We start from the raw sequence: 15,216 nt of genomic DNA, 5'->3' as shown, positions 1-15,216 counted from the left end.
AAAATGATAACAAAATTAAATGCATATCATCAATACTTTTCAAGATATTGATAATTTTGTAAATGATACCTTGATATATTTGCCAAATTGCTATTCTAAGTAATGGGCTAATTAGTGTCCTTCTTTTCGCAGGATTGAATAGGGATTATCATAGTTCAACTGTAAATTCTTGATTAAATAAATAAACCTTGTTTTAATAAGTACTATAAGGATTTGAAAGTCCACTTAGTCCCAAGGTCAAATACCATGAAATTAAGAATTCCAAAATTTCATTATTTTATGGGAATGTCATCTTTAAAGGCCTATAACTCAAAAACATGCCTGGTGACGTGTTCCGAATTTTGTTGGAGCTGGTCACAAATAACAAAAAACAGTGCCAGTGTACTTGGCCATCTTTTTACCATACAAGTGTCCTGTGTGATTTTTCACTACTTAATTTTCTTGAACAAAACCATTAAAGAAATATTCAGTTTTGACAATGATTTTTGAAACTTCCTTCATACACAGATCATCTATTGAGACTGAGGCTGCAACAACACTAGGTCCATTGAAGTCCAAGGAGCAGCTTATAGCAGAGACTAAGAAGAAAGCCAATGATACTAAGGCTGTTGTTGTAGATGGGCCAGGGACGTATGAGTTCTCACACTGGGCAAGGTGAGAGATAATCTGTTATACTAAATGAGTTACATGTCACACGATACCAGTGTATAGTATGCTAAAAATACCATCAAAATTTGGATCACATTTCCTGTAATATTATTGTTGTCCGCATCACATACTGACAGATCGCCAAAAAGCTGCCTTATGTGAATTTTACTATCATTTTTGTATTTCGTATTGTTATTTGTGACGTGTCATGTCAAAAGGAGACACTTTTGGGCAAATTATCAATTTTAGGTTTTTACATATCTGAAATATAAAGCTATTTTGCTCCACAATGCCGTTTTCCCCAATGAAATTGGACATTCCTAAGCGAAGATATTGAGTTTGTAAGTTATGGTATTTTAAAATTGGAAATTGAGATATTGGCCTTGAAAAATATTATTGAAAATGTTGAGAGTAGGAATTACCTAGAAAAATGTCTCAAAAAATACAAGATGCCAGTTATATTCCGGTTTGAAACTATCGGACAATATTCTTAACATTAATAACATCACAAATTCGCAACAAACCCATTTTGTGAACAAATCACCCCGGTCACATTTTTGACTATTTCTCCATTTACGATCCTGCCCAATCACATTTTATTTTTTCAGATAGCTTCTTTCTTTTATGATAATACCTTAAAATTAATATCATCACAATTTGATGACAAAAATAAAATCACACACGGCAGCCTTTTGAGATATGACAGTTTCCATGTTGCAGACTACAAGGCAAATGATAAGTTCAACATATTTTCAAGTGTGTCTCAAATTAGTTTTTATCATGTTACATGCAGTTAACTGTGTAATATGAGAAATGCTTAATATTTTCACTTTATTGTTGGATAAACATACATATGTTATCTGAGCTCATTGTAGGAAATTTATCTGATCTCAAACTTGTAACAAGAGTTATTTAGAGTTAAGAAATTATTATTATCAAATTATTATTAAAGAAGTGTTAAAAGATTTTCAGGCCTGTCTAGAAAGGAAACAAATAAGGAATAAATATCTATACTACTAAAATATCAGCCGTTGTGTGTCTGTGTGTCTGTCCGGCTATGCATTTCGCCGCGCTTCGCCGCATGGTTCCGATATTTCAGACATATATGGGTACCAGGCGGCGCTGTTTACCGGGTAGTTTCAAGGTCATCGGAGGTCAAGGTCAAAGGTCAAAATTTCAAACTTTGTCCGATCGGGCCCAAACTTGGTGGGTGGGATCCTTGATAGGAGGGGAATATAATGCGCGAAATAAAGTCGAGGTCAAAGGTCATTACGGAGGGGTCAAATTTCAAACTTTGTCCGATTGGGCTCAAACTTGGTAGGTGGAATCCTTTGTATGAGGGGAGCATGAAAAACATTATATGGAGGTCATCCGAGGTCAAAGGTCATGGATTTCAAACTTTGTCCTATCGGGCTCAAACTTGGTGGGTGGAATCCTCGATACGATATTGAGGTCAACCAGTGCTCTCACACCATCAGGGCACTCACAGCATCAGGGCTCTCACAGCTGCAGGTGCACTAGTTTCTTCTGAAAGGGCAAGGTATATTTTCATGCAATATGAGGAGTGCAAAGGCTTTACTCCAATAACGGTCAAAAACATGTATTTTTATGGTGTTTTTGTATGCGGTGACAATCAAGCCTAAAGTCCTAATATCAGTCAAGTTTTAGTAAACATATTTTCAATTCTATTTTATAACCAATTTTTAAAAGTTATTAAATATTGACATAAAATAGTAAGATTAAGAGAAGTATCTTTGCTGATCAAAATTCTTAATGCTTTGACTCTTGTTCAGTCTTTGAATTTTGTGACTGCAAATGTAAGAAACCATTTTTTTTGCCCTTATTTCAAAAAAGTGGCCAAATATTCAAATTTGACAAATTTATTGCCAGTTAGTTCCAACTACAGGAATAGGATTGGCCTATGTTTCATTTAGCAAGACAGAAAAATATTTTTTAATTCAAAAAAACAAAAGCCCTGTATTTTCTTGAATCAGGAGTAGGCTAAACCACATCTATGTGCATTGCGTATGAGGCTATTCCAGTTGAAATCCATACACCCCTTATAGAAGACATGACCTTAATCTTCCACACAAGGAGTGTGAATTTCAAAATGGGGTTACGTGAATGGGTGACTCCACCAAATCTTCACTCCCTGTGTGGAAGATTAAGGTCATGTCTTCCATAGGGGTTATGGATTTCAACTGGAATAGCTCATTGTGGGAGAATCTATGGATGGGTTGTGATACATTTAATTTGTTTGTTACACAGGAGTGGTGAGAGACTGGAGATAACCCCAAGCTCTGGACAGATCCTATTCTACCCTCATATGGTGGATATCACTATCAAAACAGGTATGTGGAATATACATAAATATTGTCTTTTTTCCCCTTTCCTCTCCTCTTTTCCAATTATAAGTAATGGCCACAATATTTTGCCATGCAAGTTAGCCTAGAAAGGAAAGTCACCAAAATTTTTTCAAAGGAGCTCAATCAAGATGATTTCTGTCATAAAAAACAATTAGGCTAAATTGAATACATATACCATAACCATTTGGGTATAACCCTCCTCCCCCCCCCCCCAAGATTAAAATTGTGTGTTGCTTGTCCCACACACTCTGCATAATTTACTAAAAATTTAAAATGCCCCTTCATCATTTTTCAGAACAGAGAGGAATCTCAGGTGAACTGACTTAATTATAATGGGCTACTCCAGTTAAAATCCATGCCCAATTGAAAGAGCAAAAAATATGTTGGGGATATAACCTGCGCATTCATGCTTTGGACATGACCAGTTCTGATTCTTAACTCTAACAAGAAATTGTGATGTATAAGTTCTCAGTCACTAAAGTAGGTACAACAAAATATCATTCTCATTTCTCTCTATCAGGCTCAGGATGTGTGGGTCAAGTGGCAGAGTTTGAAGGTCGAGCCGGTGTCTTTGTGGCAGGACAGGTGACCCCTGCCTTGAAAGGAGTCAAAGTTACTGTAACAGTCAAAAGTACCATCAAGGATGGGGAGGAGACTAGACCACCAATTAACATGGAGACAGATCAAAATGGAAAGTACAGGTAAGAGTCTGGTGTCAGAGTTGATGTCTTTGATCAAGTAATTGTGTATGATTTCCATAAAAAAATAGATTCTTATTTGTTTTCCACCGAGGTCAGAGCTGATGTCTTTGTTAAAGCAATAATGTGCGATTTCCATAAAGAATAGATTTCCACATAACGTTAAGGATGAAATCAAAACTCGACCTGCGGTTGACTGACGGTTCTGCCCGGTTTCTGTCCGGTTTCTAGAGTTCTATACGATGGAAACTGGATGGCACCGGGCAGAACCGGCAGTCGAGTTCTGATTTCATCCCTTAGTTTTCACTATCACATAATGTCTTGTTAAAGTACTTCAGGCCAATCTTTCACAGTTAGTACACCATTGGGCATTACAATCGTGCATAAAATAAAAAATTTAGATTAATTGGGGGCGTTGCTGTGGAGCAAATCACACATGGTTTTAAATTGCAGTCCATAGCATTGTCTTGAGAGGATCTTGATCAGTTGCACATTGTAAATCCAAATATCTATTGATATCATGACAGGGTTGGCCCATTACCAGATACTGCCGAGTACACCGTCACCGCTGTTATGAATGGCTATATACTGACACAAGTTGAGGGACAACAAACAAACTTTGTTGCATCCAAACTGGGAGATATCACAGTCAAGGTCAGTTTACAGTTTATCCTTTTTTTGTATGTTTGTTTATTTTTCTATCTCATTCACCTTGAACTCCTCATCTTTTATTTCATCTGTATCTCTTTTTACACCACTCCCCATCTGCTCCTTTCCTTCTCAATCTCTCCCTCTTTTCATCTCACTCTAACTTTCTCCCTCTCTCAAACACACTCTCCTCTCTCTCCTCCAAACGTGGACGCTGTTTAGGACTATGCAAACATGGGCGTCCAAATCCGTACTCAACAGACATACCAAAGACGTTTTCCACCATTCTTTTTGTGGTTATGGAATTGATCCTAGTAACTGCGGACGTTATATCTAATGTAGCGATAGAGGACGTATTTCACAAATATGTTACACATGCATTTGCGGTCGTTTGCAGACCTCCACAAACGGAGGACGGTCTCCCCATTGCCGAGTGGTCTATGGTTGGAATGTGGAGTGTGTGTGTGTCCTCGATTGAAGGCAACAACACAAGCACCGATACTATCTCATCTCTCACTTTTTTATCTCTATCAAGATACCATTTTCTTATCTGTATCTCATTTCTTCCTCTCTCATCTTGCTCCATCTTGTCTCTTTCTTTCTCATGTCAGCCTTTTTCTCTCCCTCTATCTTCCTCTTTTCTTCCCTCCCCATCATGATTACCCTTTCCCTAATCAGTTTCAGTTTTCATATTTTGTATAGGTTGTTGATGAAGCTGACATACCATTACAAGGTGTATACCTGTCCTTAACTGGTGGACAGTTCAGAAGCAACAACTTAACCGATGCTGATGGTACCAAGGTGTTTCTAGACTTGAAACCAGACCAGTATTTCTTGAGAGCACTGATGAAAGAATACAAATTTGAGCCAGGATCACAGGTGAGGTTTTTGTCAAGTGAATGATTTAGCTATGCCAGTTGAAATCCATACATCCCCTGTGGAAGGCATAGGCTTTAATCTCCCACAGAGGAGAGATGTAAGATTCAGGTATCCCCATTTGAAATTCACACTTCCTGTATGGGAGATTAAGCTTCTATATTACATAGGGGTGTATGAACTTGAATGGCATATTATCTAACATTGATTTGATTTGGAACTAATTTCTGTATGGGTAGAAAAGTTTGTAATCTGAAAACTGATGTTGTAACAAGGTAGATTTTGTACAAGTGTCAACTGTAAAGGTGAGATTCTTTCCTTATAATAATGGACAAGTTTTACCAGTTATGATATCAGTTTTGCCTAAAGCTTAGCAATGGTCTTTCTGACAAAGGGTCTACATGACTGAACATATTTCAAACCTGCTCCCTTCATTTTTTTTATTGAATTATTATTTTGTTATAGATGCTAGATGTTGCAGAGGGAGCCTCAGAGAAATTGCTTATCAGAGGACAAAGAGTTGCATTCAGGTAAGATGAATCGGGATACAGCCCATGGCACATATCACAGGATAAATGAACCATTACAATACTAAGTCAATTGGCTGATTCAAAGATGAGCAAGGTAACCCCCAGTGCTGATTGAATATGCACAGACATGATCTACGCCAAAAGCAGCAGTCATGGAGGACATTAGGCGGAGGCGCCATTTTTAGCATTAGCTTTGGATATTTAATTATTTTCTTATTTTTCAACCGAATAAGTCGGGTAGAAAATAAAGAAAATTATTAAATGTCCAAAGCTAATGCTAAATATAGCGCCTCCACCTAATGAAATGAACTGATTATGAAATCCAATTTAAACAGCACCACTGTGATCTGATCTTCAATAAATTGTCCTTCTGAGTGTGAGTAAGTGACAAATCTGATGAAATCATATCTTTTGTGCTTTATCTCGGACAGGGGGCTTTGAGGCTTGAACCCCTAGGTGTACAGCCAAGTTGCACAAACTCAGCCATTAACTAATTTGCATGATGATTTATTACAGTTGTTTTGGTAGCGTAACCTCTCTTAATGGTGAGCCAGAACCTAAGATAGCATTGGAAGCACAAGGCATTGACAGCTGTGGTGAAGTATTAGAAGAAAGTGTGTCGGATCAAGATGGTCAATTCCGTATTAGAGGATTACAAGTAAGGCATTGGTTTGGTTATCAGTCGCTTGGATTGTTATTTTGTATTGTTTATTTCTTCTTAAACATGGATTGCTCATTGAGTGGATAAAACAAATGCTCTTAGATGCCCATCAAAGTTTAAATTACAGCAAATGTGCAAGATTCAGTACATCACAAATAGATTTCAGTTAGATGGTTTTTAGTTATCAAATTACAAGGAAAATAATTTAACAAATGTCAGGTATTGGACATCCATCAATGGTAACCAAAACCACTGGGAATGCTATTAAATAAAAGACAGGTGAACAGCTGTGGAGAAGTGTATCTTGTGTGGCAAATAAGAACACATCTTCCATTGATATATTTACAGCAAACTCTCTTTACACAGGTGTTGACTGCAGACGATAAGTTTTAAAAAAAATTTTAAATGCTAAAATTTCAAAATTGTAAATTTGGATGACCATATTTGGAATCAGCATGAAAATACATTAAAATGTGTACAACCCACAAGCCTAGTATTGGTTCAGTGGATTTTAAGCTAGCCCTTGATATTTTGAGATATCAAAATATCTCAAAACTTGGGGACTTTTTATGTTGAAGCCTATGGCCACTGGCCAGCATGCAGAGCATTAAGTTTCCATCACAATTAATAAGGAGAACCGGGACTCCCTATACTACCCGGGACTCCCTATACTACCTGCCACATACAATGGCCCCATCAGCTATGGGTAAAAAGTTGGGGATATTCAGGTCCTTGCTGTCGGTATGCAGAAATGAACAAAAATAATTCTGTGTGATGAATATGCATTATGTCTCTCCTTTCACACAATCAGTGCGTCGCGCCATGAAACAACATGAATACCTCCAAATGTTTGCCCCATTCGGGTATAAAGATGGCAGTCGAGTCTGTGTTAATTCTGTGGTTTTGATACAGATTTATTGTAAGTATTGATAGAATGGGTGTCACAGTTCAATAATAGCATTGTACTAACTGGAGCAATCATGACCTGCTGGCACATTTAATCCTATAAACCAAGATGACTGTTTTCAACATTATTCCCATCCATGCTTGGCGTATTTTGGGGGCTTTGGGGCACCAGCCCCGGGTAAAAGCAGGGGCGGCCAAAATGAAGGGCGGTGGAAGAAGAAGGCGGCAAAAAGCGAAAGTGGCGGCAAAAAGAATTAGTAAATAAAAAATGGCGGAAAAATTTGATAAAGCATAAAAAATTTTGAAAAAATGATACTATACATCAAAATGTGCTGCTTTTAGGGCGCTAGCGCCTGAAACTTTTTCAAACGACCGAGAAAAAAATTGGGTCAACCTTTTCGGGCTGTTGAGGAAGGGGCGGCAAAATTTAATTTTCTTCAGCCCCCCGGGGTTGGGGCGGCCACGGTACGCCACTGCCATCTGCTTATGTTATGTCACCAATATTACTTTTTACTTTTATGTGTATTTTTCACAGCCTAAGTGTACATATGAATTGAGATTACAGAGTGGAGGAGTTAATAGCCACATTGAACGCTCAGCTCCCAAATCACATGTTATTAAGGTAAGACCTAGTTTATTTGTACTTTAGTTACTGCTGAATACAAGGTCTCATACTATTTCATTTTGCAACATTCCTAATTAATGCTAGAAATAAAATAAAAGTCACCAGAGATTTATTCCTATAAACAACTTGGCATGAATCAAATCTGTTTCTACATGTCGTCACTGGGTGGGAAAAACCTCGTATGTACTTTTGGCCCTTGAACATGGATAAAGCCTTGTAGGTGTAGACTTTATATTGAAGAGGTTGCTTCATCCATGTTCAAGGGCCAAAAGTACATGCAGAAAACACCCCATATTTATTTTTGGCCCTTGAACATGGATAAAGCCTTGTAGGTGTAGACTTGATATTGAATGGTTTGCTTCATCCATGTTCTGGGGCAAAAAGTAGGCCTACATATGAGGTTTTTCCCGCCCAGTGACGATGTTGAAAATATACTCAGCTGCTTGATTTTGAAAATCATCTAATGATGAAAAGGGTTTAATATAAAATTTACCACTGGTGCGCCATACACAGTTTTACAATTAGAAATTGTAATTGACTAAGATCCATATGATCAAAACCAATTTGGAGTGGTATTGACTGAACAAAATTCTATATCCTCATTCAAATATCATAACGAATAACACCCAATTGAACCAAATTTCAGTGCAACTGGAATATTTTTCTTTCTTAAGGGGTACTACACCCTGCCAAAATTATGCCTATTTTTGCATTTTTCTTAAAAATTATAGCACATTGGGGACAAGTAAGATATGTATATTATAGGGGCAAGGACTACAACTACTGCACTATAAATTGTATTTCAGCACAGACAACAGCTGTGGGGTTACAGTCAAAAATGAGGGAAAACCAATATTTGATCAATAAATCAATAACTACTTGCTTTGAGTTGCTAAATTTCCAGTACAGTAGTTGTAGTCCTTGCCCCTATAATATACATATCTTACTTGTCACCAATGTGCTATAATTTTGAGAAAAATGCAAAAATAGGCATAAAATTGGCCAGGGGTGTAGTACCCCCTTAAATAAACTAGTATTCTGTAGTTTTATAAATTTCATTTTCAAATTTTCACCGTAACTTCAATTCTAGGCTGTACTTTCTTTATACAAGTTAGAAAACTATTTGGGATGCATGATTGTACTTAAAACTTTCTTGCATTAGTAAAGTGCAACTTTTTATCTATTGTATTGGTGTAATGATGCATGTTTTATCTTTCTTATGTCAACAGGTTGAGGGTAAAGATATAGAAAACATTCGCATTATTGTATTCCGACGACTAAATCAATTTGAAATTGGTGGCAACGTCATTACAGCTAGTGAATTTGTACAAACATTAAAAGTAAGTAAAGTGCTCTCATTTTAAATAATCATTTACAGTAAGCTTTCCATTTGCAAACTTGGTGGATATTAAATTTTGTTATTTCTAAAATGAAGTGGTATACATTGTGGTGGTTAAGTCCTGAAGTGAAGTTTCTGCAGCAGTTTGCTGTTTTACCTCAGTAAAAACGGCATCAAAAATGTAATTATTTGTAACAATGTTTGAATAAATCATGGATGGTGAGACGAGCTCTGGTACAAAACTAGGGATTAATGTCTGATGGGGGAATTTCTGTTAAATGGAGTACCCACCCTATACATAAACCATAACATCTTTTTTGACACATATGCCTCAACTGGACATAAATTAAAAGCAACAACCTTTACTTGTGGAGTTGATGCACTATGTGGCTGTCATTCTCTTGGTCGGGCTGACGTCACAAAGGGGAAATAGCCTTGTAAAACCAATGTGCGCATGTGCAGCGCATGTGCAGTTACCCTTTCTTGAGCTGGTTGCTATGCGCGCTTGTGCAAAGGGGACGAAGGGGACAATGTTCCCGGATGTCCGACCGAGTGAATGTGCAGAGAGCAGCTGTTGTATTCAGTCTGTATAACAACAGGGCTCTGCACATGACCATCAAACCACATAGTGCATCCTCATTGACTAGAAGTCACAAGTGTGTGTACCATAATGTTGTGTAAGTGAAGAATGCTTTTTGTTCATGTTATAATTTGTTCTCATATTTTGTACTGATTTCAGGTTTTATTATACAGTGAAGACAATTTAGATTCACCATTACAGACGTTATCATTAGGCACCAGTAGTTTCTTTCAATTCCCTTCACTACCTATAGATAATAAGGTAAAGTATTCTTGTTTGTGAGTTTGTTTGTTGTCCAAACAGTGAAAATAATTTAAAATACCATAACACTTTTCAGGCACCAGTTAGTATCTTATAAATTCCTTCACTATAATATATTATTACAAGGACATGTCCCATCTTCCAATTACTGTGCAACCTCTTGTTATCAAGCCATGAAGACCAAGCTCTGACTGGGTAAGTGACAACTTGGATAAGAGAATTATTTGTCATTCTGCTGTGAATGTCAAAGCATTCAATCAAGACATCAATAATAAGGGCTATAACATCAAAGATACAGTTTCTGCTCAAAACAGTAACAAAGATATGCCTTTCATGTTATTTTTCAACTACAGAATTATTCACTTACATTTATATTTTGTTTTTTAACTTTTCCAGAAATATGTGATGCGATTAGAATCATCGCTATCTAAAACTAGTTATGAGTATACATTACCAGAAGCAAGCTTTAGTACTCAAGGTTACCATAGGCACATCACATTACATTTTGAACCAACAGTAAGTATACCATAGTAATTTCTTTTTCCCTCTAGTAGGCCAAGGAAGAAAAACATTGCTCCTTGAACATCCTTTTTCATCATTGAATGGAAGCATTTGCTTGCAGTCACTTGATTCTCCCAAAAAATTCCTATAGCTAATGCTCAGGACATACTATGGTCTTTTTCCAACCTGAACTCTAACCCTTTTGAGCCTCACAAACCCCAAACCATGGATACCTTACTTGAAGCAGGGCACGGATAGGCAACACATATTATGACACCCATGGGCATTAAATTATAAGGTTTGGAGAGCACCATATGTGGCCACAAAGTGATCACTTGCAAATAAACATCAAGCATTTACAAGTTTTAACATCTTTGTGATACCCTGGGCAAGATGAGATTGAAGGAAAGAACGAAACCTCTTTGAGCACACTTTATGCGAGAATCTGTTAAATTTTTTTTTTTAAATCAATCTAAAATAATATGCACATCTCTCTCCAACTCAGCATCAGTAGTTAGTCTTTGATCAGTACTATTTTGGTAGCCATTTACACTCAGAACTATCTGTTACACCATGACTTTTGCCAAAGTTCTAGGGCTGATATAGTAGAATTTGCTGTGCCATACTTAATGAGCTCCACAGACATAATCTTATCACAAAGTACATATGCGAAACTTACTTAAGAAATAAAGGGTGCAGCATTATCCTTTACACCCAAATAATGTGTCGAGGCAGTAAAAATTTAAATAAAGGGTGAGGCGCAGCTGAACCCATTATTTAAATGTTTTTACTGCCGAGGACACATTATTTATGTGTTAAGGATTATTTCTATTCTATTACCAGAAAATAGTGCGATTTAAAGAGAAAATATCATTTTTGGCACAAATATTTTAAGTTGTTTACTTCAAGGTGGAGCGCATACACATAAGTGACTGCATGTATCGCAGAAATATTGCACGCGTAACAAAGCGTAATGCTGTGCGTAGAATGTGTTACGGCGCTTGACCCATTATTGCAGAATAGTAGGCTCTCACGTGACATGTTTTAACAAATCATAGTGCGCAATTTTGAATAATGGTGGTAAGAGTAATAGAATTTGTAATTTGTTACTGATTGATTTGTTTCTATTCTCATTTCAGAAACGTAATGTAGAGCAGGAGATAAGCCAAGGGTCATATCTGGCTTTACCTCTTTTAGTAGCAGTTATAGCAATAGCACTTAATCATGCAAAGGTATGATACTAATAATGTATTTCATGTTGCGATTTCTATACAAAATGTAAATATTATTAATAATCAAGAAAGCAAGTTGACAGGCATTCTGATTTACAAGCTTGCCAACTTGCTTTCTTTATATAGTTTGAATAAAACATGTTAACATTTATACAGTGCCTCTCACGGGTATTTTAGCGCTTTACATTTATTCCGCTGTCATTAGAATATGTCAGCTGCCATACAATGCCCAAGGCAGGCTCATACCTTTGGGTGCTGCTCAATTGACATAATTCCTAACAGCTCCCCATTTCACCCCTGGGTTGAGAGAGGCAAAGCACCTTGCCAAAGTGCACAACGCTATGGCACCGCCGGGGCTCAAACTCACAACTCTCCGATTGCAAGGTAGAGCCCCCACGGTGGCAAATACATACAGCTCTGTTGGAATGCTATCTGTGTTATACAATATACACACATACATACACACATACATGTACATAAAGATATTTATATAGCACCTTTAAAATTTATCAAAGCGCTGAACAAGGAGAGAAAGGATGGAAAAAAACAGAAGGAACAAGAAAAAAATAATGTTCAAATAAAAGTACCATATCCCTATTCCCATTGGCACTGCTGGCCAAATTAACAGCCTCTAAAAATACATTTGATTGTTGGTTACAAAGAGGGTAATATCATGTATTGAGCCAATCAGAGATATGGTTAAAAATAGTTAGTAGTTGCAAAGAGATCTCAAATAAAGCCAGTGGAATGTTTTCACTGGCTGTCATTCATGTGTGGTGGAAAGTCAATTATATCATAAAGTTACCAACATAATTATTTAAACCACTTTTTTAAATCAAAAAACCTCTTTCAGTGCTTCTTGGATGACAAGATGTCATAGGATCAGGATGAAACTGAATACCTATACATGTATATTAAATATCTTCTGCTCTTCCCCAGCTGACTCTTCAGCTGAGTTGGTAGATTATAACAGCAGTTACCCAAAGGTCCCAAGTTCAAATTATGGATGGTCAGTTAACTTTTTTTTTCACTGGCTATCATTTGTGTGGTGAGAAGTTTTTTTTAACTTTCTGTTGTAATATTATTGGATTTTTAAATTGTCAAATAATGAGGCATTGTGATAGTAATTTTTGTGAAGTTATTTCTATCTTGACATGTTTTTCTTCTTCAGATTTTACCAGTTTTACAACAAATGTTCCAATCAGTTAGGACATATCAACCAGCAGGTGGTGTAGCTGAAGGAAGCAAAGAATTTGGCGCTGGCGGTGATGAGAAGAAAAAGAAGCCCAAACCACGCAAAACATGATGATAAACTTTTAATTAGGCTAGCTATCTAGATTTTTTTGCAAGTATTGTCAAAGAGTATTTTGTAAGTGGTCAATTAGGACAAACTTGAGGGGGTGCAAACATTCCTCTGTCCTTATGCTTGTTGTTTTTAAAGGAGCTAGTCCGATTGTAACCCATGGTGTTCTCAACCTCACATTAAGGCCCACCCCTCAAACATTAAACTTTTGAGTTGCTTCAGTAATTTGGATTTCAGAAGCAAAAATGTGTATGACAGTGGCCCATAGAACAGTATATGTTTTTGTTCATACCGCCTAAACAAAACATATTCCAGGCCTAATATCTGCATAATGGGGTAATTAAGTGGCGGACAAGACTGTCAATCACAGCAAAATAGGTCAAGGTCAGTATGCATCAATGGGAGTTGACCCACTTTGCTACGTTACACAGGTACCAAAACATCCGAGATAGTACAAACTATACTTTATTTGAATTGTTATATAAACAAACATTTTGACATATCTTTTGTCTAAATTGAGAGTACTTTCATGTGTTTGACCCCATAGAGCCAAAAAAATTGACATTTTACCGTTTTGGTACTAACTTAAAGGTCAAACTAATTTTCTGAATCCTTACAACTAGAGGAATACATTGGTATGCTTTTTACCGCCACAAGTTCGAAGTTTGACCCTGTATAGATTTTGAGGTCCTTTTTCCCCCAAGAGCTACATTGCCATGCTCATTCGTCTATTCTATTTGAAATACACCCCCCCCCCCCCCCCATGGAAGACATGACCTTAATCTCCCACACAAGTGGTGTAGATTTCAAATGGAGTCATCACTTCGGGTAACCCCATTTGAAATGTGCACTTTCTGTTTGGAAAATTATGGTCATGTCTTCCATAACAGGTGAATGGATTACAATTGGAATAGCCTATTTGTGGGAGCAGATCACATGCATGGGGGGACCAAATTGGTGTACCTCAGACATTTTCGGGAGCGGTTAAATGGACATAGAAAGCATGGGTGTTACTTTTGTGCTTAGCATGCATTACTGCATGCACAGATTACTGGCATTTGCAGATAGCATAAACTAAAAGAATCATAGCAAACCAGCCAAGTACACCTTATGCAGCCATGTCAGTGAACAACATGGACAAGTAATTATCTACAAGCATGTGAACACTCTTTGAAAATACTTGCAATAGAGGTTTTTTAAACTGTTTTGTATTGTGTACAAATTGGTGTATTTAAGGGTCTACAGAGATAAGAATAATAATGTATTTGGCCTATATAGTGCCATGGCACTCAAGTAAGTCCTAAAAAGGGGGAGTCTGATAAATGTATGCAATAAAACTTAATTAGTGGAAAGTCTCCTTGCAATAAAATAGAAGTCAAAATCAATGAACGCAAATCCAAAACCTTTTTCATGTGATCACATTTTATATTTTGACCCAATGCAATGATAAGAATACATTGAATTGGATGATTAGTTTCAGAACTTCCAGATGGTGTTTTCTGTAGTTGTTCATGAAATCCTCCCAAATACTTAAATAATACTGCAAATACTTACGGATTATGTGAGTACAGTATTAAATAAATTACTGATTTTGTAAGGCAGTTTGACTGTGCAGAGGGATACTTGAACCAGCAGGGCTGGAAATGAAAACACATGGATCAGGAGTTGCCTATTCAGGTAACCCCATTTGAAGTCACACTCCCCCCTGTGGAAAACTAAAGTCATGTCTTCCATAGGAAGTGTATGGATTTCAACTGAAATAGCACAAGGTGATGCATCACTTGAATTTCCTTTTAGTTTCTGTCATTAGTTTGATATCTGGAACTGAAATATTGAGTATGAAGTGGTTCCCTAGAGGAGTTATGGGATTTGTGTTTTTGCTACTCCTCAAAGAAAAAAAGATGGAATTTAAAATTCAAAACTATGCACAAAACGCTGACATATGTTGTAACAATGAAGAGATGTTAGTTTGTAGAAATAGGGTAGTTTCAATTCAGTGTAATTGATTCAAAAACAATTCTTTTTGGCATCTCAGTGAGTTA

At 36.9% G+C, this 15,216-nt stretch overlaps 1 protein-coding gene across 1 annotated transcript in view; it reads left to right on the top strand.

Moving 5' to 3' along the window:
- The window catches only part of LOC140169405 (BOS complex subunit NOMO1-like), a 124,803-nt gene extending 110,916 nt beyond the window's left edge, over positions 1-13,887 (top strand). The window contains 13 exon segments of the mRNA XM_072192664.1: positions 508-654; positions 2,917-2,999; positions 3,535-3,715; positions 4,240-4,366; positions 5,063-5,239; positions 5,702-5,766; positions 6,283-6,424; positions 7,869-7,955; positions 9,188-9,298; positions 10,037-10,138; positions 10,535-10,654; positions 11,779-11,871; positions 13,043-13,887. Of these exon segments, the coding sequence (XP_072048765.1) occupies positions 508-654; positions 2,917-2,999; positions 3,535-3,715; positions 4,240-4,366; positions 5,063-5,239; positions 5,702-5,766; positions 6,283-6,424; positions 7,869-7,955; positions 9,188-9,298; positions 10,037-10,138; positions 10,535-10,654; positions 11,779-11,871; positions 13,043-13,177 (1,570 nt within the window). The 3' untranslated portion in view covers positions 13,178-13,887.
- Positions 13,888-15,216: the final 1,329 nt, after the last annotated feature.

Source organism: Amphiura filiformis, chromosome 14, assembly GCF_039555335.1.
Source record: "Amphiura filiformis chromosome 14, Afil_fr2py, whole genome shotgun sequence".
In the NCBI taxonomy this organism is placed as follows: domain Eukaryota; kingdom Metazoa; phylum Echinodermata; class Ophiuroidea; order Amphilepidida; family Amphiuridae; genus Amphiura; species Amphiura filiformis.
Note: the sequence above shows the minus strand (reverse complement) of the source record. Positions and strands in the feature narration are given on the sequence as shown.